The sequence below is a fragment of the Parasteatoda tepidariorum genome, chromosome 4 (genome assembly GCF_982258835.1).
Source record: "Parasteatoda tepidariorum strain Cologne lab strain chromosome 4, Ptep-v5.0, whole genome shotgun sequence".
NCBI lineage: Eukaryota > Metazoa > Arthropoda > Arachnida > Araneae > Theridiidae > Parasteatoda > Parasteatoda tepidariorum.
Genome location: NC_141758.1, coordinates 64,019,809 through 64,046,106, shown reverse-complemented (window position 1 = coordinate 64,046,106; position 26,298 = coordinate 64,019,809). Strand labels below are relative to the sequence as shown.

The window sequence follows — 26,298 nt, the reverse complement described above, 5'->3', positions numbered from 1 at the left end:
AAGCGTTGTTTAAACCCTTGAATTAAGAACTGTAGTGAAGAAATTAACAAGTCTAGATTCCGAAACTAAAAATCTATAAATTGTTTTGGATCATCAAATTTCAATAAATAGTAATATAAGGTAAGAATTTTAATAAATTATCTCAAATATTCTAACAGTTATTGATTAAATTAATTATGCACTTGTATGCATTTTTATACTTTTAAGTATTATTACGGGTTCTTTTGTTTTTCAGAATTGCTTCTTCTTTTTCTCTTAGTGTTTAGCTCAATCTGAATGTTTTAGTTTGAAAGGGTTGGATCTAATGTTTTAAAGTATGAAAGCTTATAATTTTTCGAAATATTTTTTTTATAAAAATTAACGATTCCTATATTAGGAAAGTTTGTTATCTTTTTGGGCTATAGCAAATTATTAAAGCAAATTGTTTTTATTTCATGTTCACTTTCTTATTTTCATGTTTAATTCTAATCGGATAAAAATGTGCGTATAATAATGGTTCTGATCTCACTTAATTTTGATGAAAATAACATTAATTCATATTTATTTTAAATTAATAATATGATTATATTCGTAGGTTTGAAAAAGAGAAAGAAAAAAAAGAAGAGGAATTCAGCAATGGAACGAAATCATCGATATAAAGAAAAAAATTCGCATGGATCCCATTCTGATTACCATTATTTAATGGCAGAAATGAGTACGTTATTTTATAAAAATTACATAATTTATATTTGGTTTAAATTATGCTTTTAAAAATATTCATAATCATTCTAAATTTAGAATGAGATAGAAGCATAAGAGATATTTCCATATCGTGATCTGTTTTGCCAACTACAATAAAAAAAACTTAATTGTTGCTTAAAATTAGGAAGTTTTCAAGATTATTTTCTATTGAAGATTTTTCATGTCTTATGAATATTGTTTTAAACATACGACTCCTAAGCTATTTTGATGAGTATATGGAACTTTCTTAATGATAAAAAATAATTCAGTGAATATATCAAATTTATCTTATAACTCAATGATGGCTAATAATTTTTTTATTGAATATTATAACTTTAGCATGAAAAATTTCAGTCAGCATGGATAACAATTAGCATATTAATAAACTTATGAATTTATGTAAAGCCTAATTAATATATTATTCTTATAAATGGGTTTCTTCAAATCTGATTAATTAGTTAACAAGAATTGCATTTCATGTAAAGTGACCTAGTTTAAATTATTTATGAAAGTAATTTTCATAAACTTAATTCATTTGCTGCTGAAATGTATCTTCGGTGGTGATTCAAAGAGAATAATGACATATATGTGCATTACTTTACTTTATTTAGTATCAGAGAAGCTGAAGTCTTTCCTTTTAATGGTTTAATGTCTCTTAGTAAGTTATAAATGTCTCTATAAAAAACAGCCTCATATATTTTCTTTAAATATAAAACTTTTATAATACTCATCAATACGAGTTAATTATCCTAGTATTTATTTAAGAATATTAAACTTTTTTTTTATTTTAAAGAGCTAATGACTGGATTTCTTAATAAAATCAAAACATGACTGCTCAAACTAGAGAAAATGTGAATTCTTTTATTATTTTATAATTGTTGCAAAACATTTATTTGAATGTAAATTAGTAGAAGCTATAATTCAGGACAAAAAACAGAAAATATTTTACTCTAGAATATATTTTTCTCTAGAAATATAATTAAGAGTTTTAATTTTCTTTCCTCCCTTTTCTTAGTGAATACTAAAGTTTAATTAAATTAAGTGAATTGTATCTAATAATTGTTAAATAATATGAAGAAGCTCAAAATTTTAACATGATCTATGTTATTGCATGTAATGATTGTATCTAATATTGTTTAATAAATTATAGAAGCTCAAAATTTTGATGTTATTAAGTTTGCTACATATCGTACCGCTTCAAAGTTGAGATTTATTCAGAAAAAGACTAATAGTAAGTACATGTAGAAATTGATTTTATTGCTTATATGTATGTCATTTTTTTATTTATTAAACTATTAAAAAACCACATAGTATTTTGCTTAGCTTGATTAGAGTGAAATAGCCAAAGTTAATTTATGTAATTACTCAAAAAGTTTGAAATAATTATCGTGCTGTATTAAAATTTTTTAGGGAGAAGTATCTAATGGTTTAATTTATATATCTGAGAGGTCTCATAATCTTGGAAATTAGGATTTTAAATCAAAAAAATATTGCTTTAAATTTACTAGAAACACATAAAGATACTGATTCAAAGTATAAAGTTAGTAAAATTAATAAATTTGCAATGAATGATTATAAGTTAATCCTGAACTATGTTGATTGTTAGTTATTGTTTTCTGAGTAAACTTGTTTGTAAAATTCATTTCAGATTTTAAGGTATTAATTTATCTTCAAGAATTTACATAACACAATTGGGCAATCTATATACAGGGTGTCTCAGTTAAGCGTTTCAGAACTTCTAAGAGGGGTAGGGGGCATCCTGACGTCTCGAAATCATATGACAATGTGGGGTCGGAATTGCTTTCTTGAAGCGGTAACATACATAGAAGCACCATAAAGAAAAGAGACCGTAAGTGAAAAATCGTTATAATAATACAGTGAAAAAATTATATGGTACATGGTCCAAAGTAAGTGTTCGAAGTTTCTGCCACCGGCTACAATGTACACCTCACATCTCCGGCGCATGGACATTCGAACATTCTGCAATACTCCAGGCATATCTCGCAGGCAGCTACTGCGATTCTTGCAACCAGCATTATCAACAGGGGTGTCATAAACCAGTGTTTTAATATGACTCCAGAAATCAAGACATGATAGGTCGGGTGACCGAGGAGGCCATATAATTTTTTCAATGTATTATTATAGCGATTTTTCACTTACAGTCTCTTTTCTTTATGGTGCTTCTGTGTACGCCACCGCTTCAGGAAAGCATTTCCGACCCCACATTGCTATATGATTTCGAGTCGTCAGGATGCCCCCTTCCCCTCTTAGAAGTTCTGAAACGCTTAACTGAGACACCCTGTATATATATATAGATATATAAAAAAAATTTTATTCTAATTAAAAAAAATATTAGCAAAATTTTACAGCAATTTTTATTTAGAGCATTTTAAATATATAGTTTAGAGCTTTACATGCTATAGTTTTGAAATCACTCTACATTTAATTTTTATTGTTATGAGTTGTTTTAAATAATACAACTTAATGTTGCCAATAAAATGCTAAATTAAAGTGTATTTCGTAGTTACTATATTTAATTATCAATGCTTCCTTGTAGTGCATCTTCTTGATATCTGGAATATAATTGAAGCCTTTCGAGAGAATGGCTTAAATGCATTGGATTCTCGATTAGAACTGACTATTCCAAGACTAGAAACATTAGTGCATTCAATATATTTCCAGTTAAATAAAAGACTGCCAGTTTCTCAACAAATAGATGTTGAATATAGCGCTACTGTTCTTGTAAAATGGTTTCTGGCTACTTATGATCCGTAAGTATGAAATTTAATTAGTTATTAAAAGAAATTACTTATGAAATTCAATTAAAAAAATTAAAGGTATAATTAAATTGATCTTGGAACAAAAGAAAAAAGAAGTTTTTTTAATTTAATTTCTTAAATATTTTTGTTTCTGGGTTAAACTTGCTTAATAAAAACTGCTATTTAATTAAAAAAAAAATTTCAGTATTTTTATTTGAATTACATAAGTATAATCAGGAATAATGCAGCACATTGTATTATTTTATATCTGTCCTCTTTATTTTTTCTTTCGTTTATTTTTCCAATTTTTCACGAATTTATTGTGGAGCAGAATTGAAGCTTGTATTTTGTGAAAGAACAATTCATTTATTTTAAAATGAAATATTTATGGAGCCAAAATATTATCAACTGCACACTTGACAATTTTTAATTTGGTAACATTAAAAAAGTATGGCAATGAGTCTAAAGAAAAGAAGGCAAAGGAAAAATTGGAAGAATTTTACTGTAACTCTTAGGTGTTATTTCTGACACAAAAAAAAAAACAAAAAAAAAACTGGCAATTTATCAAGAAAAGCTATACTTTTGCATTGTTGGTGATTTCTTTTCTCACAACAATCTTACCAAGAATAACATAGTTTTCTTAATATTTTTTTTGCGTGAGAATACTTTCTATTTTAATTAACAGATATTGGAATGATTTTAATTATGGATAAGGAAAAAAATCTTATTTTAAATGTTGCATGTTTAACATGTCTGACACCAATCATTAGTTCATCCACATTTTGCATTTAACCTCAGAATTCAAGAACAAGTTTCAACTCCTGTTTTTACTCCTTGTAATTATTTTTCTGTAGTGTTTATAATACATGCAATAAAAAAATGTTTTACATTAAGTTTTTGAGATTACGATAATGACAATTTCTTATCCTTATAACTTTTATTGAGACTCCACAGCGATTAATCCTTTATTTCTAGTTGACATATAAACTTGGCTTCCTAAATTGAAGATGACTGCATTCAATCATTCAAGGAATTTTTCATTATTTATCTATAAGAGTGCCAACTACTCTTATAAATAAATAAGGAAAAAAGATAAATAAATGTTTTATGAAAAAAATAATTTCCCTTTTTTTTATGAATAATTTCCCTCAATTTTGCTTTAAAAAAATTAATTTATTTATATCTTCTAAAAAGTTTTATTTTTTATTTGAATTGTAAAAATGAAACTAATAAATAATAAGCATTAAAAAAATAATTTTAATTTTTGTTAATTTCTTTATAATTTCCAGAGAAGAAACTGGAACAGTAAGAGTATTTTCCGTAAAAATAGCTCTTGCTATAATTTGTGCTGGAAAAATTACTGATAAATTAAGATGTAAGTATGTATTTGTATCCTTGTATATTCAAATAATTTAAACTTGTATTAGTTTTAGCTTCGGCCGGGCAAGGTTTACTCAGCCCTTCATTGGATCGATAAATGAGTACCAAGCTTGCTCTGGGAACTAAATGCTGGGGGTTCCGCGTTCGGTTGACCACCCAACCAGAACATCTGCTCCTGCACCCCAGAGCCCAAGGTCAAGAAAACTGAGGTGGGCACAGTGGGCCTTGGCCCTCTATGGGCTGTCGAGCCACTGATTTTAGTTTAGAGTATTAGTTTTAGCTACTATTGTATTTGTATTATAATATATTGCTCAAACTCACTAACCTAAAATAATAACTGGATTGTATGCTTTAATACAAATCCCTCTGTTGAGAAATACCAATTCAAAAAATTGAAAGGGGCAGAAGAAATTTAAACACACTGTTTCTATTATGCATTTCAACAGGGCTATGACATGTAATTAATGTTATAATACACAAAAAATAAAATTTTTGTTGTAATAAGGATTACTACTGTGGTGAACTCACAGATTACCAACACAGGAATCAATACTCACACAATATTGAATCTATAAAAATAAATTAATATTATTTGTATGATATTTATTTATATAGATGATATTAAACTATCTGAATATAAAAGTAATATTTTGTATTAAATTGAAGGATTTGTTGTAAAGATCACTTTAAAATATGTCTTTCCAATCATGCATAAATAAGTTGGTACAGTAGGGAACCGATTATCCGGAACGATCGGGACCATCCCTATTCCGGATAACTGATTTTTCCAGTTTTCTGAATCGCTACAAAAAGCCGTTTTTTTTATTGTTAAACCCAACTAAAAAAAGTTTTTTTTTGGGAAATAATCTTAAAAAGAAGAAAAAACGATGAAGTAATACACTAATGATTATTTCCAAAATGATGGTAAGGTGAACATCTTTCAAAAAAGAAAGAAAAATCCTAAAATCTTATAAGGAAAAGAAAAATTTTGTTTGAAAAATGGCGGGAAAATTTATCGAATTTCGTTGCGGTTTTTTGGTTTTCCGGTTTTCTGATTTCCGGATAACGGGTTCTGTACTGTATTTTATCAAATACCTTGTCATAGTCTTAAAAAGTAGTTGAAACCTGAATCATTTTTAACATCATTTGTTACTCAGGGCGGTTTAAAATTATTTTTTGAAATTGTATTTAAATATTTTTTGGTAGCTAAAAGAGCTTTTAGATTCATGACTAATCAAGGAAAATCTAAATATAGATTGCATTGACTTCAAATTAAGAGTAATGATAAATTAATATTTGTCAAATGGAGGAGTATACTTTTCTGATTCAATTGAAAAGTAATTTGGAATTGAGGAGTTGCACGAATCTCAGGTGTCATTGGCAGGTATATCAAAATAGTCCTAAAATTACTTGCAAGCACTTTGACTCTGTAAAAAGCGTTATAAAGGGAGTTTCAAATATCAAAAGCTCTCTAAATTGATTTTATTTTACAATCAATGAGTTTATTTATGCAGTGATATTTAGTCATTGTTATACATAATTTATACTATTGTTGAAATAGAATAATTTATTCACAATTACAAAGATTAGTGATATTTATTTATATAATTTATTTATCTAAAAAGCATTTTGAAATAATATGTATACATTCATGTTTAAATGTGTTCTAAGCTTTTATTATTGAATTAATATAACATATAATTGTATATTTTAATTTTCTATGTTATACATTTGTACAGAATAGATTCTTAATTGCATTCTATTTATAATACCCTTTTAGTTTTTATAAAAATTATGTTGTTGCAATAACACTAACTTTAAAGAAAATGAAATACAGAACAGGAATAAAACTTGTATTTTTTTAAAATCATATTATACAAAATGCATGCATTCCTGTGGCAGACTTTTCTTATCCCTCTCAGTGATGAGGGGAAAAGAATGAAATTTTAGAAGGACTGCTGAGTCAACTATTCAGTTTACCTCTGGTCCAGCTATTAGACTATGCTCTATATCATTTATTATGCTATATTTCTGAAATTTTTAACTTCAAATTATGAATGGATATGTTTTTAAACTATGGAACTATGAGTCAAACATAAACACTATTTGGATTTTCTTACACAAAAATGATCCCAACTGATATAATTATAAGTAAAAGCAAATTTACCAATTATGAATGATAAAACTACTTTAAATAAATAAACTATTATGGTTCTTCTTCAAGTTTGCATTTAATTTTATACCATAAAAATTAGTTAGCTTTAAAAGATGAGAAGAGGTTTGTTTGTTTGAGATGCTTGTTTTTTCTAAAAAAAACTTTTTTTTTTCTAATTTAACTTTCCCCTCTAAAAGTAAATCATTGATAGCATCGTCTTTAGTGCCCTCGGACTGCGACATGATCTTGTATCGTCAAAAAGAGCTCTCTAAATAAGAGCCTTTTACAAATATTTTGAATACATTTTAATCTACTTGTTTGTTTTTTAAATTTTTTGTTTTGATATTTATTCGTGTTTCCTTACTTGGCCTTTTCCGCATTTGGTACAGATGTTTGTCCAGTTGCTGGGAGAGGTTTTAATGGTTTCTCCTAAAGGTTTTCTTCAACATAAAGTATATGGAATAAATTCCGTGCCTCCCAATGATCGCAAATAGAAGTGGTTTTTCCTGGAGGTTTCACTGTATATCTCATTTTAAAATATTTGTTTAAAGTATAATTTAAAAATTAATGCTTAGCTTTGAACAATTCCGTTAGCTTAATTACTATGTGATTTTATATAGTCAGAATTTAATTTCTCTCTTTTATTTTTCTCATTTATAATTTATTTATTTTTTATTTTATGATACTGTTTGACGCAATTGAAAATACTCTTGATTATATAAATAAATAGATCGTATAATAAATGATAGAAACACTGATTAGTTTATGTTTAATATATTCTATATGTATTGAAATTTCGTTATGCATATGATTTATATTGAAGAAAGGTATATTTATAATTTTATGTTTCCAAATATTCCTGATGTTTTACTTCATGATAATAATGCTGCTATGAATGAAAAAAAAAACATTTCAAATTTATGAATCTCTGATACCAAAACCAATGTTCAATGAATATAATAGAATTATTTATAAACACAGTTTATAATAGTCTTAAACTAAGAAATTATTGTAAATCATGAAGATATAATTTAAAACAAGTTTGCTTGATTTGTGTGTAATATTTATTTATAATAATCTTGCTTTTTTTTCTATTTTAGATATATTTTCACTCATATCTGATATAAATGGCAACATGGTTTTCAGCAAATTTGCTGATTTTTTAAAGGAAGCGATGGGGTTGCCATGTTCTGTTTATGAATCTCCTTCATTCTTTTTTACTGATAGTTTACCTCGTACTATTTTTGATGGGGTAAATATATAGCTTTTAATTTTAGCTCTTCTTTTTACATCTAAAAGGCATTCTATTCAGGTTTAATTTTTTAGAAATTTTTATTATTGAATTTTTTTTCAGTTTTTATTATTTTTGTAGTTTTTTTAAAATTTTAATTTCCTTTTATTTTAGGACATTGATATTCTAGTTATTGAAAGTGTTTAGTTGATGTTGTTTTACGTTGTGTAGGTATTTGTTTGCATTTATTGTTTATTTTTATTTTCTACAATTTTGAAGTGTGCCTTTATGTGTCATATGTTTATGTGTCCTACTTCATTCATTGTCACATTTATGTTGTTAGAGGCAGTTAGTAAAAAAAAAAAATTGTGAAACATATGACCCAAACTCAGCTTGGAACAGAACCATGTACCTTGTTTCATATAAATTGATTTTTCTTTGTATTATTATTGGTTAGAATTTTTATTTTTTTCAAAATTGCCAAAAGAAGTTACCAATTACACGCTTAGCAGGCTTCTTATTTATATTCCTATTATTCTTATAAATATGAGTAGTGATAAGAATTATATGTCTTTTTCTCATATCTTAATTTTAAAGCATTTTTTATCATATATGTTTATTTAAAGATCTGAAAATCGAGCAATAGAAACTATTTTGTTACTACAAAAATCATTACAAATGTAACAATAAAAATTCATATTTAGTCTTGAAAAGTTTTAACATTGTTTTAATTATGATGCTTCCACATATTGTCAATCAAACATTTTGTGTTATACAAATATAATTAAGTTAAATAATGTAAGATAATTTTTTTAGTGAGGAACACAATTTCATTGTAAAACACAATTCTGTAGTAATTTAAAATCATGTTCATATATGCATTGGGTGTCATTAATGTCTGATGCAAAAAAGAATGAAAATATGTTACTAAAAAGTAATTTGTCCAAGAAACATAATTTATAAAGCCTATTCTTTCATAATATATTCTATGAGAAACTCTTAGGTGACTCTTAACTTTAAATGGATAAGAAAACCAGTTTTTTCTTTTCTTTTGATATTAAGGAAAGAAGTGATGTTTTGTCCAAATTGAGTTTGGGTTCTGTAGTTAAAACTGTCTAAGTAGAAAGTTTTAAACAATGATGCTATTAGTGATAAGATCTATAAATACAATGATTCTAACTATTTTCACATTTTTTTAAAAAATGTATTTTTTTATTTTGTGAAATTATCTTTTATGTTTATTAGATTATTTTTTAAATGCACTATATAAACTTAAATCTACCAGTCACTCAAGACCAATTAAAAATAACCTTTTTTGCTTCAAATTTCTTTGTTATCTAAATTAAACTAAAGAATTATTTGAAATCATGTGAACTAGTATTGTTAAAAAGCCTTATATATATATATATAGTTATATAAAAATTTAATATTGTCATTTTAATGCGTGAATTTTTATGAAAAGCCATTAGTTAAAACTACCAATCAAGTTCTACTTAGTCAATTTTTAAAGTCTTCTTAGTCAATTTTTAAAGCTCATGCTTATAATTAATTAACCTGAAAATAATTTCTCGAAATAAAAATCTCGATTTTATTAAGATTAAATCATATGGATCAGAATTGTTACTTTATATGATTTTGGCGTAAAACTTTACTTGCAACATGTCATGTTCCTATGAATCTCATAATTTTTTTAGTGAGTTTGCTCTTCAAAATATTTTAATTTATCTATATATTTAATCAGATTACTATTTATTTTCTAGCAATCTACTATTACAGTGAATGATTTTTTAGATATTCTTTTATCTGATCCTGGTCCTCAGTGTCTTATGTGGTTCCCTCTAATTCATCGAATGGCTAGTGTTGAAAATGGTATGTATATATATATATATTTGAAATTAGTTGAATTTCAGTGTGGTGTTTAAATTTTCAGTATTGTTTTTTTTATTAAATTTATGTAATAAATTTTTTAATGCTTAATAAAAGACTATATTCAGTGCTATAACTGTGCTTAATTGTAAGTTAAACTGTTCCAAAACTCTTCCAAAAGAATTTATTTAAAATTATTCATATAATACAATTATCAGTTTCTAATATTTTGAAAACTACTTTCTGCTAGATTATAATAGAATCTTTCCTCCGATAGTTAAAAATTTTTGTTGTTTAGCGAAACCTTTCTTAGGGGCATACTGTGTCTTGCTATAATAGTAGGGTAAATAAAAGTTAATTTAGTCCCTGAAAAGATAGATTTAAAATAGATAAATAAATGGCGAATAAATACAGGGAATTTTGTTTCTTATTTTTGTCTTTTAAAAAATGGTGACCACTTAAAGCGTAATCTATGGGATATTTAACCATGATATTTCAGCAATACTAAACTATTTAACTTACTATCACATTATTTAAATATGTTAAACTGTTTTTCCAGCAATTAAAACTAATAAATATAGTTAGTCCAATATAGCTCACACAAGAGCACAGTAATTGTTGTTTCCTCTTAATATATTGTGTATAATATGCACAGGGAAAACACGGGGAATTTTTTCTCTCCAGATTTGAGTGGCAACCCTGTAACAGTATTTTCTAATAATATTTCAAATTGTAAGAAGGGAAATTAATCGTTTGACGTTAGATACTTTAGAATTTTGCTTGTTAACTTTGGGAGCTATATTTGATGAAGTTATTTCTATCAAGCTATTTTTTAAACAATAATTGAAAACATATAGCTATGATTATATATACTTTCATAAATCCTGTACTAAATTGAGAGTCTCCAAACGTGAAGTTCTAGAAATATTAATTAAATGAATAAACCAAGGTTGATTTATGCACCAGTAAAAAATTTAAATATTTGATAATCGTGAAATAACAACGCTTTATAAACAATGAGATAAATTTGAATAACTCTGTATTGATTTACTTCTTTAAAAAGCTATTTTTAATATGTTATATATCATTAATTTTGCATTATTCTCTCATCAAACTCTCTTTACATACAAAGTTTTTTTAAAAAACAATACTTTAAATTATTTTCAGGAATAAAATCAAGAATAGGAAAAGTTAAAATAATTTATTCAAAAATATAATGCAATGAAAACTTTTATCACATACCATAAAACTTCTAATTTAAAGATTACAGAACGTCATCTGTATTGGATTCAATAACGACAGAAATGTCGTCATTTGGATCCTCATCTACCATGCCCCACAAAAAATAGTCTTCACTCCCATACAAAGAATTTAAAATTCTACACTTTTTTTAAAAGATTTTACAATAAAATTTGAATAGTATTATTTGAGGCAGAACCTCTATGAGAGGAGCACAGAAACCAGAATTTTGCTATCTCATAATTAATAGAAGGTTGATTTATACACCGGGATATACGGTTAAGTCTTTTTCAAGTTATCTGTAACTATGGGATTTGGTCTATATAGACATAAGTCTTTTAAAAAAAATTTTTTTGGTATATTTTCATACCAATCTGAAAAAAAATTCACTCTACGTTTAAAAAATTTAATATTTTTTTGAGTACATAAACCAATAGTATCTTCTTTTATAAAAATATGAAAGTTAATTTCCTACAAGACAAAAACATTTATTGTGGTTACTATTCATTGTATATGTTTGTAAAAATCGTAATTATTCAAACAAAAAATATATTCTTATGTTTTATGCATGCTTAATTCTATGTTTATTAAACTATAAATGAAAAAATGTATTGTTGTTTTTAAGTGCTACATACAGTGCAATGTGAAGGTTGTAATAAAGAATCTTTTGTGGGATTTCGATATAAATGTCAAAGGTGTTATAATTATCAATTATGCCAAGACTGCTTCTGGCGTTGCAGAGTGTCTGGTAATCACACTAATCAACATGAAATGAAAGAGTATACCAGTTATGTAAGTATCTTGCTTTTTATAAAGTATATACAATTTAGTTAATTAAATGAAAAATAATTTGAGCTTGTATAAATTTTTTACTTCAAAATGAGGCTATGCTTTTGTCTCTTTCTTTCTAATTGGAAAATCTAATATTTTTCTCTTAGCAAACAACTTTAAAGTCAAAATTATATTAAGATGTTATTGCCAATAAACATAGTTTTAAAAATTATTTAAGGTCATTATTATTTTTGTATACTGTATTTGAGTCATTTTAATTAGGTTTTGAAAGCAGTTTGAGCCAATATCAAAATATAATAGTAAGGGATAAAAAATGTTTTTCTTTTCTCTAAGACAATCTGCTTTGAATTAATGTGTTTAAAATGAGGCTTTACTAATCTTTTTTATTTAATTTTGTTTAGCTATCCTACTCTACTTTAATGAACTATCAATAAATTCTAAATTTACAGATTATAAAAAAAAGTTATTCAAACTGGAAGCAATATTTTCCCAACCTACAAACTACATTTCATACCGAAAAAATGCTTCTAATATGCACTGTAATATTGAAAAATACTCTAAAATTTTTTTTAGTTTTATAAGTTAATAATTTTATAAGTAGTACATTTTCAGATTCATTTTCTAATTTTATTGATTTTTTTTTGCTTAAGGCATACATTAAGTAACTTTATAGATTATAAATTGTTGTTAGACAATTTGTTGCATTCAGTTTAAGTTTTTTTTTTTTCAATTTATATTTCATATAAAAAATGCAGGTTGCTCTTTAACAATTTTTTTTTGAAATAGGGAAGATGAATGCAAAATTGTATTGAATATCTTTATAATATTTTTATGAAATTGTTTATAATTCATTTAAATGTGATAGTGCAAAACATTTAATTTAATTGAGGGTTTTGATAAAACTGCTATAGACATTGTAAAATGAAATATCTATTTTTTATAAATTGTTTGAAATTGAAAAATAAATTTGTTCTTTTATCATTGCATCGAAAATTTCTTATAGTTGCCAATTTTTCCACAGAAAACTCCAAGTAAACAACTTGGACATTCCCTTAAAAAATCAGTTCTTTGCATTCCTGACAAGCCCACAAATATGGAATCATATCATCAAGATGAATTTGCACGAAATACTAAAGCTCATCAAGCACTGTAATTTCTCAACTTTTTCTTCTTTCTTTTCAACTACTATTTCATGTACATCTTGATTGAGAAAATACAGGAACTTATTTTTAATACATTTTTAGCGTAAAAATTTTCAAATTATAAATTATATAATCTTAGAATTAAATCATAAGTTTTATAAAATTCAGGATTTGAGAAACTTAGACTTTACATGCATAAAACCGGTTTTTCTATCAATATAGTTATACTACCATTTTTGTATTTACCTATGTTTTTAGTTTAATAAAAGAAAGTTTAAATGAAATTAATTTGAGAGGAAAAATAAAAGTATATTATAGATCTTTCTAACATAAACATTGAAATTTGTATTTTGTTATATAGATTATTTCACTTATTTTTAAACTTGTCAACTAAATATGCCAATATTAGTATAGAACAGATCTATTTAAAAATGCTTTAAAATTTTTTTGTTATAAATACATAAAAACACAAAATATGCACTTAAGTGTTTATTATTTACAGAAAAAGTTGAAATTTTCTGTAGCATTAGAAGTAGTGACAAATAAATTAATCAATTTTGGTGTGTTTAGCTTTCGAAATTTAAACCTCTTAGCAAACTAGTAACAAACAAATCAATCAGTTTTGGTTTGTTTAGCTTTTGAAATTTAAACTCTTAGCAAATAACGTAAAAAGTTAATAGTTTTTACTTAGTTATAGAAATTTCTTAGCTGCAAATTTTATTGTTTACACCCACTAAGAGTGGTTTTATAGAGAATTGTGATTTATAGAATTCCAATATATAAATCTTCATCTGTATTACATTGTGCCACCTTTGTAATATGCTGAATTTGTTTAGTGAAATGTTGTTTTTTAAAATACAGATAAACGAAAGTAGCAATAATGGATAAGTTTTTTAACAGTAGATTTTTAAATACTCATTATCCTTACTTTTATATTATTAGATCAGCCCCACCTGCCAATGCTTACAATAGCACAATGGATGCTTTTAACACCAGTTATCAAACAAAAAGTGCCCTCAAAAGGTAATTATCGCAAAATACAATTAGAATAATAATAATAATGATATAACATTAAACTTTTTCTTTCTCTAGTTCTCATGGAAAATCGAACTATGACCATTACGCTAGAGAAGATGAACACATGTTGATTTCAAATTATAGTAATCGATTGTATGCTAACAGAAGGGTATGAAACATTTTTTATTTTTTTAAGCCGTAAATTTAGTTTTAAAATGATAGTTTTTGCATCTTAGGAGTATTTAGTATTAAATATGTGGCTTTTATTTAATTACAATTATTTATATGTATGTATATATATTTTAATATCAAAAGAAAAATATATTATAATTTGCATGAAGTAAAATAACAAAATTTACTTGAAAATAATATTTTGTTTTACAAAGAGCTGGATTAATTACTTATTTATATTTAATTTTAGAATCCAAAATAACAGTTTCCATTTATTTCTGTTAAAAATACATAATTTTGTTCTTATGCATAAGTTCAATTAAAAGATTGAGCTCAGATTAAGATAATGCACATTCATAAAATTACAGAAATCTTACTGTTTGCGGCATGTTTTCTTACTGTAAAAACAGAATAGTTTGTCAATGTTATTCAATGGAGAAACAATTTTGACCTTATAAAATATTAATTGCAATGGCAAATCAATTACATTCAGTGAAATTTATTTAAAAAAAATTTAGGTACATTATTGAGTTATTGGTGATGGTCCAGGACCCATCCTTAATGATGATCTGAAGACAATACCAGTGCATGAGCACAATTCACTACTACAATTTAGTTTAGAGGGCAGATCGTGCCAGTTATTCCTTGATCTCCATATTATACTCAGTAACTTTTTTAGGCTCAGTGGCCCTCCAGTACTTGAGCAGAGAAAGTGCAGTCCAATGAGAAACCAAGAGAAAAATAATAAATCCACCACACTGACTTAACAGTATTTACTATATTTATATTATTGAACTATTTTTAACTTTTTTGGCGAGCAATTTTTTGTTTTTAATATTAAAAAAATATGTTAATTAGTTTTAGTACCTACTTTCTTTATGAATATTTAAACCTGTTTATAAGTTTAAATATAACTTAACTGTATTAACTAATTGTTATTTAAACAAGATTGTTACTAATTGTTATTAAAACAAGAAAAAAAAATGTTTTTCTTTCAAGTTTAATTTTTTCTGGTTTCAAGTCGTTTTCTAGGTCATCAGCATAATTTTAAATACTTACATCCTGGTCTTATAATTTTAAAAATATTTTTGTTATATTTATAGGGCTTTATCTATTACACTTTTATAAGTTCTAACAAAAGAACTGTAAAATCAGTTTCTGCAGTATTTGTGAATTAAAAGAATATTTTTTTTAGGGACGTTATGCATCCGAACTCAATTTGCCTTCAGACACTGCAAGGCAGAGAGAACTCATTTCCAAACTAGAAGCAAAGAATAGGTAAATAAAAATACATATTGATTGGATTTCTAAATTCTTAGTGTGCTTGTTAGTTTACTCAATTAAAGTGTTATAATAAAATTATTAAAATTTTTTTATTGGTATAATAATAAGTACTTCACAATAAAAGTTAGTTTAATTTGATTCTTAATTTGTGTTTGCATGCAATATATTTCTGTTTACATAAATAAAATTGCTATTTTTATTGTTTTATAATAACATTTATCAGAAAATATGCTACACTTTAAAAAGAATAATTTAACTTTTCACTGCAATTCTTTAAAGGAAAAAAAAAAAACTAATAATTTTTTTAGCCAATACTTTTTCTAGAAGAGTTAAAATTAAGTAAAAAAAAATTTTGTTAAGTAATATTAAAATAACATATAAGAATGATTATGTTAAGTTATGTAATTTACTGTATTCAACTCAATTAAACGTAATTTCGTTTTTTTTTTTTAATTATGAAAATTTTTTCTCTTAATTTTTTTTTATCAGAAAAAGAAATACATTTACTTGATAATTGTGTTCATGCATGTTGCTTAAAGAGCGTTAGTTATGTTAATTCTGATGCTTTTAGACAGTGGACCTGACAGAGTGTTTATTACAAGAAAATCGTTAACTAATTACTGACTAAAGGCTTTCATATCTAGTGACATTGAAAAAGTATCAATATTTCTTTTGGATACTATGAACTGGGACCAATATTTTAATTTGATAATGTTGAAAAAATTATTAATTTATTCCCATGATTTATATTTCAATTACACTTAATACTTCTGTTTTATTTAACAATTCAACAACTTATATGGCAAATTGAACTTAAAATAATATTAGAAAATAATAAAAACATATACCTATAGAAAATAAATATTTTTATTTTGCTTTTACCCCATTCCTAAGGTAAATATATTTGCTAAGTAAATTTTCTTCAGATTAAAAGCTAAAATTCTGACTTAGTCAAACTATAATAAAATAAAACTTATTTATGAAATATGTCTTTTTGAACAATTGCTTTTGCCAACTACAGTTATTTATATATTATTCACAATGGCTCACACCAATATCTATAATTATGTTAATAAACTAATAACAATAATAATTTAAAACTATAATTTCTAACAGTAAAGCAAAACATAAATCAAAATTTAGTTTTGATACAACTCTAAGTATCAATAAATTGTTTCCATATTATTGATTTTTTTTCTTTATACTATGTCACTATTAATAATTTCATACTTTTTTAATATAAAACTATTATCCAAGTTATTAAGAATTGTAGTTTGATTTGTTAGTGCTCCAGTTACTACAAAGTATAACCTTTTGAATAACAATTGCTTTTCACAATTGTAAAGCTTATTTTCATTTTAACAGAGAAATTATGAGAGAAATAATACGATTAAGAAAACAACAAGAAGAAGAAGATGAAGCTTTAAGATCTGATAGGAAACCAACACTTTTAACAGAATTACGAGCCCTTCGAATGAGAAAGCACGACTTAGAACGGCATTTATCGAGTTTGCAAGAAAGTAGAAGAGATCTGGTCTTGCAACTAGAAGTGCTGATGAGAATGTTAAAGGTAAGGGACCTGTTTTTAAAAAATGAACTAAAATTTTTTTCTCCAAAGAAGATGCTAATATTTTTGAATATTAGCTATTTTCCTTTCTAGACTTTGACTTGACTGGGCACTGTTAGTCTACTTAACAGGAAGAGAAATCTCCAGTTGTGGTATTTTTATACTAGCTTATATTACCAAACATTTTGGTCTAGTTTGTAAGCATATAGATCTCTTATTGAGATGCTTTTGCACTAGGTTATTCGACTGGACACACTATGTGTGTAGCACTGCATTGATAAACTGTGGGCCTAACAAATCAGACTACGCTAATCACAATCATTTGATTTGTAATGACACATCACTATACATACTTTTGCACTTTACCAATCTTATATTGTAATTTATATTTGACCAATTTAGAAACCACCCATCATGATTTGTATTTAGCCAAGTTTTGAATCTCAGACAATTTGTATAATTACAACTGCGGAAAACCATGATACGAGTAAAAAAAAATTGAATAAATTCGCTAATATATTTCTTAGCTATATTAAGATTTAAATTGGGAAGAGTTTTCAGATAATAGGGGATTCCGTTGTATTCAAGCAGCTTTAGTTCAATTGGTATTGTGGCGTAACTACCACTACGATTATTAAACATCAATTCACTGGTATTTAAGACATGCTCACTTGATTCAATCACGAGGTACCTTTTGATAGATGAAGGTTGGCATTGTCGATAACTCCGCCCCCACATTGGTGACCCGGACATGATTTGAACACGCAGTATCGCCACTTCGATCTGGTAACGCCTACTTTGATGGAAGGTCCACATCGAACAATTGACTTGCTACTTGTGACTGCGACATTATCCACCTCCTCACGCTGTTGCTACTCAGTCTCGTCTCGATTAAACACAACCTCTGCCTGCATACACTCGACTGCTAATGGCAACACCGGAGCGACTACGACTGTGAAGTTAATACACCCCTCACATTCAGCACTCAAAAACCCGGTGACCTTAAATCCAGCTCTCCCGGTCTTTCACAAATACAGCAACTAGTGGTATCTGTTCATCGAATTCTATCCCCGATAAAACTCTGGTGGGGGAGTATTGTGGCGTAACTACCACTACGATTATTAAACATCAATTCACTGGTATATAAGACATGCTAACTTGATTCAATTACGAGGTACCTTTTGAAAGATGAAGGTTGGCATTGTCGATAACTCTGCTCCCACAGTATCAGCTTGTCTGGGAAATAAAGGTAGCTTGCACAAATTACTATTCATATTGCCACCGTCATGACATTGAGGCTTTAACCTCCATAATTCTTCTGGTCCACTTTGGGCTGCTGTAGGTGTAAATTAATGTAATCAACTACTTTACTTTAATGTAATCAATGTAAACTTCACTGTGTCATTAAAAACAAATTAAGAACCCTTGTAAAAATAAATTTAAGATCTTAAGCTTGTGATAGGTAACTTTTAGTTCAATAAATATAATCATTATTGTTGCAGGACCATTCTCCCTTATCTTCACCCAATAGTTCACCGCTTTATCCTTTATCTGTATCACCTATTCCTTTGTACCCGTTGTCTTCAATGAGTGCTCCAGCAACTCCTGGAAGTGGGTGCCCATATACTGATCCATTAATTGGACTTGGAGGTGATGTGCGATTAGCTTTTGGACAAGCTGCTAGTACTAGAAGTCTACAAAATGACCTACTTGTTGCTGCAGATTCAGTTACAAATGCTATGTCATCACTTGTGAAGCAACTTAACATTGGTGAATAATCTGAAGATTTTTTAAATTTAAAATGTTATTATAACTGTTTCAGAAAATAATTTATCTTTTATGTACAGATAATTTTGATTATAGTCTTTTTTAATCGGTCAATAAACTGGTTTATTCACAGATAGGCAAATGAAAGAATCAATTTGGGGGAATTCTCAAATAATGGTAAAAAAAAAAAAAAAATCTGGTTTACTATGGAAAAAAAAAACTCTCCAAAAGTTAATTATTGAGTTTTTTTTAAAAAATCTCTATAGGCGTCTTCCAAATAAATTAGTATCAGTATTAAAATTATTTAAATAAAATATTTAAGCCAAAAATTTCAATTTTATACAAAAATAGCTTACTTAAAATATTTATGAAGAATGAGGAAAAGAACTGCCTCTCGTCCCTTCTTCCAGTGCCACAACTTCCCCCGCTCCATCACCATTCCTTTTTTTAATCAAAAGAAACGATTTTCGTTTGTTGCTAGTAGAATTAACTTCATAGCCCAGCCGGGGCTTATGTTTGTGAAAACGGGGCAGACGGCCCATATTCTTGCTTATGATGACAGGGCAGGCGGCCCATATTTTTCTACTTTCATAAACATTTCATCATATATGTAAATTCATTTTATTATTAAATATTTCAATCATATAAAAAACTGTTCATTCCTCGAAAACCCCACATTTAACATAGTGAAAAATATATCAAAAATGTTACTTGGTACTGTATTGCTGAAAGTACAATTAATTAATTAAATATAATTTCTTTTAATCATAAATATTTAACATTTTTGAATAATAAAATTAATGTACTTGTGAGTCAAATATATTCGGGAAAGTTCTATGCATAAGTTTAATTTCTTAATTAATGCCCTATGAATGAAGTTATTTCTTAAATTACTTTAAGTGGTTTAATGGTATTTGTATTATTTAAAGTGTTCAAAAATTTATGTATTTAATTATTAAAAAATTAAATTACAATATACTTTTATGTTGATAAAGTTTATGTAAATGGAGAGATTTGAAAAAAAAAAGTTAATTATGAAACAATAAAAATTTCATACAGGTAACATAAATTTCTGCAAATTTTTTATTGTTAATATTTTAAAAACACACGAGTCTATCGACAAAATTTTTATTTTTCATTTTTTTTATTATCATTCAAATAGTCACAATTTTCATTTTTCAATTCATCTTTTGGTAAAAAAGTTGAATTTCCTTTGCATACACAATGAACAATCTACCAATTAGTTTAAGTATCATGATTTGATTGTTGAGTTTACTTAAAAATTGATATTTTTAGGGTGCGATGATGATGAATTAGACTATAGCGTCAGAAATCCATTCATTGATGGTAAGTAACTTAACTCCTATATGAAATAAATTATCTTAATTGTTAGGATCTATTAACATTTGTTGGATAGAAAATTTTATTAATATTTTTGTCACATAATTAATCAAAATATTGGATCTAATCAATGTTAAGGACGCAATACATCTGTGAAACTCATTTATTGAAGCCTGATTTAATGAGGAAATTTATAACAAATGCTGGAATGTTGAAAAGCATATAAAACATCCTGTCATGAACATAATTTGCATTTATATAAGGATTTTTCCAAAACTTGAAAATTATTTCATTAAGATTGTCAAAAAAAAAGGGGGGGGGGGCTGTGAAAAATTTCATTCTCTTCAAGAAGATTTAAAGCACCCTTTTAGTTTGATTATTGTATGTTAATGAACATGAAAGGAACAATATGAAGTTCCTCACATGTCTTCAATGAATCACACAGTTGTAATAAGCAGATTGCTGCTATGAAAATCATTGAATAGATATCTGTTTTTTTAACAAATATTTGTAAAATGATTACATTGACGGGAATGAAACTATTAAATTACTATCACTGAACACATGTGGAGTTTGCCAAGAAATTGAACAATTTTCATTGATGTCCGAATGAAATTTTTTAATTACTGTTACTGAACACAGTGTGGAGTTGGCCAAGAATTGAAAAATTTTCTAGAGTCAATAGGCATTTGTGATAATGTATTTCCTGCCATGTGTATTGTGTGTCAGTCAACTTCCAAGGTGTGATAAAAAAAGCTATTTTAACTTTAAATAAAAAATCATAAAAAGCTGTTTATAAACATTTTCTAGTTCAAATTTTTTTATAAATTATAGTTTCAAATATTGTCTGACTTGGGTTTATTAAGAACACTGAATTAGTGAGTGTATTGTCTGTCTCTTAGTTCTCATGTCTCTCTTAGTCTGTCTAAAATGAGGTTGACTAAATTATTTTTTCCCTCACAAATTTTGTTTTAATATTTAAAGTAAGAAATCAAAAAGCATGCTTTGCAACACCCTTCACAAACTTTTGTTGCAATTCTCTAAAGCTTTATCTATTTAAGTATAATTTCCTTGTACCAAATTAATCAAAATCTTCTGGCATACAATGTATCCAATGTAAGTAATATTAAAAGAATAATTGTAAAAATAATAATTTATAATATAAATTGTGTTTTTTAACTTGTATGTTTGGATTTAAAATTAGTTAAATCTAGAAAATTATTAAGGATCTTGGACAATTATAAAATATAATACATTGAAATTAATAAACTTGTTCTACAATTATTTTAGGTATGGAATCTGATATTAATGGTGCCTATGAAAATGACACATGGCCTGGTGCAGTTAATGGAATAGACTACCAAATTGGATATCCTAATTCCTATTTATTGGATTCTACTGTAAGTTATTTGAAAATATTAGATAAAAGCCTTACTTCCATGTAACTTCCTAATTCAGTAGGTTATGAGCATGATCACATTAATCCCTATCAGAGCCATTTTTCTGTGAAGGATTATTAAAGATACGTTAAAATTAATAGATTCAATAATTCTTTCTAAGCATCTTAAAATAAATTTTAAAAAATTCGTAAAATGAATTTAGCTTTGCCTTCAAAGGGAACAACCTCAACTTTTCAAGTTAAAGCTTCATATCTGATTTTCTGCCTTGTTATAACATTATGGAGCTAAAATATTCATTTACTAGAGATATAATAGTATATATATCTATTAATGATTTAATAATCTATTAATGATAATTTTAACCATATTTAAATACATTTTTGCAATGCATTTCCTTATAAAACATAGTTAGCATAATTATTTTTTGACATAGCATAATTAGCATATAGATTTAGCATATTTATATTGTTTGACAAAAGTATAATGTGTTTCAATTTTTAAACAGTTGAATTTGGTGTTATACTTATAGAACATTAAAATGATTTATAGGACATAGTCCTTTTTCACTTCAGAGTCGACTTGGTCAGTGATGGAGCATTTATAATGAAAGGTGGCAGATGTACTTAGTGAATAAAAAATTAGACAGCTGAAGACAGTTATTGAACTAAAATTACAATAATTTTTTTTGTTCGATATCTCTAGTTAGAATACGATTACATTAAAGTTTATTATTATTTTTAACTCTTTTAACGAAGATTTTTTTTTTAAATAAGAAAAAATAGTTGACACCAAATATGTTAATAAGATTCAAAATCAAATGAAATTAGAATGTAAAAAAAAAGTCTCCTATTTTTTGGAAATACAACAATTCATTAGTTCTTATACTGTTAGCATTATTTAAAAGATTGAACATTTATCTAAATTGCCACTCTTTACCCAGTGTCCATGTCATACTAGTTCCGCATTATGTATTCAAGCCTCATTTTTCACCTTTTCCTTGTAACAGAAGCATTTATAATTGGAGTAATTTGATATTATGTCTGCTGGGACAATAAATTCAGACAGATTATAAAAAACACTGATATAACTCAGATGGGAATTTCAAACACAAAAAAGAATGCAAGAGTGTAAGTAGTCTCCATGATAATGCACCCTATAATCTGAACTTGGCACCCAGTGGCCACCACCTGAAAGTTGAATTTTTAACACCTTTTTAAGGATATGATATGGCATTGATATCGGAAAATGGCCTCTATTTACAAAGTGCATAGACTAAAGAGGAGAGAATTAGGTAAAACAATAAATGTTTAACCTTTAAATTACTGTATATATGTATATTTTAAAAAAAAAAAAAAAAAAAGGATTTTTGTTTTTAATGATATTGAAACATTGAAAGAAAGGAAACCCTGGTTTTGAGATTATCTTTCTAGTTTTTGTGTAGATGTTATTCTTATTTATCTTGATGGCTGTGTTTCACACTACATTTTGGAAGAATAAGCAAGAGGGATTTGAGATGGGTGATATGTATCAATATGACCCCCTAAATGTAGTAACACCATTTTAATGCCTTAAAAAAGCTGTATTACTGAAAATTAAAGAAAACAAACAGATTACATATCAAAATGCTTGCCACCTTGTATACGTTGCAATTATATTTATTATGTATTATATAGGATATATACGAAGATGAGAGTTCATTGCCTATGAATGGTACTTATCCTTCTCATCCTGATGGTATAGAATGGGAAGATGACACAACTAGATGGGTCAATCGATGAATTCCATTAGTCAATATTAAAAACAAATATGCAATTAAACCAGAAAAAATTAATTATACTGAATGTGTTAAGGCTTGTTTCAAATATAAGGACATTCCCAAGATTGTTGGTTGCTTATGAATTTGTTGCTCTATGAACTGGTTGTGTGGTATTTATTGTGCCAAATGTCAATTGAATTAGCATATTTAAAAATACTGATTATTTTTATAACTTACAATAAATGCTTTTATTAGCATAGTTGTTACTTAAATATTTAATGTTTCAAATGTTTTTTATTTTAGTTGCAATCCTGCCATAGAAAATAATTTGTTAATTGTGACCTCAACTTATGAATTTATTTTGATATAGCTGGTCCTGTATGAATGTATGCACTTCAAGAAGGATGATTATAATCTAAAAAATTACAACTTATACGAAACCACTACTTTAGTTGATTGAACACATATTAAGAGAAAATAAACATAATTTTGACCATCTTCATATGCCTCAGTAATTTGCTTAGTAAATCTTATCCCTGAAAAAATTTCAAATTAGAATGAAAGCTTATAATATTGGATTGTTCATAAGTTGAGGTTTCAGTGCTAAAATGATTACTATTGTTGTTGTAGATATCATTTCTTATCTATTTAAATGTATAAATTAAATTTTACTACAGTTGTAAAATAAATTAATATTTATAATACATATAAAATGTTGCTAAATAATAATTTTACAATGAATTAGACTCATAAAGGAAATATATACACTGTGCATTTAATGTTGATATATTCTTTAATTTGTTGATTTAATGCCATTAAAAACACAAAAGTTAGACATGCACTTATATACTGCCTATACATTTTAAAAGGTCCTTACTGTTAGATATAAATAGATAGACGAAATATAAGGCTGTTGCAATTGAAATTAAAGTATAAAAAAACTTTTTAATAAAGAAATGTATATAGTTCTTTCCGTCTAATAAAAGCATTGAAATATGTAAATTATTTTCATGTTAAAATATGTTAATAATATAGCTTAATGTTACTGCAGTGTTAATTTTATTTAGGTTGTAAGTAAGATTATGAACATTAAAAGAGCTAATGAATTTTAAGGTTTAAATAGGAGTGTAAAATTAAGATACTATCCTCATACAACCAGCAAAGTTTGTATATAGTTAGTGCAGTCTGATAACAAAATTTTAGCAAGCAGTAATAGAATATTTATATTATAATCATTTACTTTTATATTTCTTATTTGATTTTAAGAACTTCTTTCTCTCCATAATAACCTAGTTTTGTTTAAACTATCAGGGGTGATAGTGAGCCCAAGTCAAAATTCCGGAAAACTTTTTGAGTAAAAAGAAAGTTTAAATTGAAAAAAATTTAAACAAGGTTTTTCCTTTTTCTCAATATTTCTTAGTTTACTTAAATTATATTTAAAATTTTACCTGGAGAAGTAATTGAAATTTACAAATATGTCTTTCTTTCTTGAGTTTATGATTACTATTTACTGATAAAAAATGAATATTAATCTTAAATATAAGCTTATAAAGTAGCTCTCCTTATAAACAAATAAAATAAACGGTATTTTTAAGTTCCAACTTTGAAAATTTGATTTCCGAAAACTTTTGTGATATCAATGATTTTTTGAAACATCTAAACCTTCGATCTCCGGAAACTTCCGGATAACGGTTAGCGAAATATCCGGAAATCCGGAGCACAATCAGCCCTGAACTTTGTCTTACAAATAAAACATGAAATAGATATAAAATTTGAACATTTGTATTAAATTTGCATAGCAAGCAAATGTAACTAAACTAATTTTTTTTTTTTTGAGGATGAATTGTAGAAAAATACACTAAAATTAATATGAATAGAGAGTACTAAAAACTAGTTCTTTAAAATCACTATTTGGCATTTCTTTCTTTAACTATTTTATATCCATCAAGCTTCGATTAATCACTCAGAAGCTGTTCAGTTATCAAGAAAAACAATACTATAGTCAATAATGTGAATAAAAAATCTATCGTCATAAATTTAGTAGCAAGCCCAAAAAATGATCAAGTTATGCCACTAACATGGAGACTAAAAGCATGCTTATCTTTAAAGTTTTTTTTAATACAAAATTAAAATAGATATTGTATGGTATACAGCTTTTCATTGATAGTACAGCCTAAATTTATATTTAGTTCATGTTCACGAAAATTCCAATTTACAAATAATTAGTACCCATATTACTCTATACACTATCAGTAGAAATAGATTAGAATAATCTTTTATAAAAAAGTACTTCTGTTAAAATATTTTTTGAAATTCTACTTATCAATATAATATAATATTTTGTTTGAATTGATTTTGGTTTACTTTTCACTTTATTTAGCTATGAATGTATTTTTAAGAAAAGCTATACTTGTAAATGTGCTTTATTCAGCATATCAATGTTTGTATAAAAGAGCTTCTGTTTTAGTAATTTTTAAAAATTGCATAATTTTATATTTCAATTAAAAACTGTTTTTATAAGTCAAACTCATCAATTTAAGTGAAACTGTTTTGTAAAATCTTTTTATACTTTTGTGAATATGTAAAATAAAAGAAATTGACTTTTCTCAATTAGTTTGTGCTGTTTAGTAAAGTATAAATAGTATTCCTTATTAAATAATGATATATCTCTGTAAAATTATTCATAATAAAGAAGTTTTTACGTTAAGAAA

General features: G+C 26.3%; 1 protein-coding gene across 1 annotated transcript; it reads left to right on the top strand.

The window, feature by feature from the left end:
• The first annotated feature begins 29 nt into the window (after positions 1–29).
• LOC107438633 (dystrobrevin beta) lies at positions 30–26,298 on the top strand. The gene is made up of 17 exons (XM_016050962.4): positions 30–120; positions 575–694; positions 1,871–1,951; positions 3,278–3,491; positions 4,769–4,854; positions 8,115–8,266; positions 10,006–10,114; positions 11,976–12,142; positions 13,164–13,291; positions 14,227–14,307; positions 14,377–14,470; positions 15,668–15,750; positions 17,122–17,326; positions 18,826–19,093; positions 20,387–20,437; positions 21,722–21,831; positions 23,505–26,298. Exons 2-17 carry the CDS (start codon positions 616–618, stop codon positions 23,607–23,609), a joined length of 2,013 nt encoding a protein of 670 aa, XP_015906448.1. The 5' UTR covers positions 30–120; positions 575–615; the 3' UTR covers positions 23,610–26,298.

Excerpts from the sequence above, each read along its gene's own strand:
- LOC107438633 (XM_016050962.4), top strand. The coding sequence starts at position 616 with ATGGAACGAAATCATCGATATAAAGAAAAAAATTCGCATGGATCCCAT. Across the intron at positions 1,952-3,277 it reads TATTCAGAAAAAGACTAATA|TGCATCTTCTTGATATCTGG; the intron begins GTAAGTACATGT and ends GCTTCCTTGTAG. Across the intron at positions 14,308-14,376 it reads ACAAAAAGTGCCCTCAAAAG|TTCTCATGGAAAATCGAACT; the intron begins GTAATTATCGCA and ends TTCTTTCTCTAG.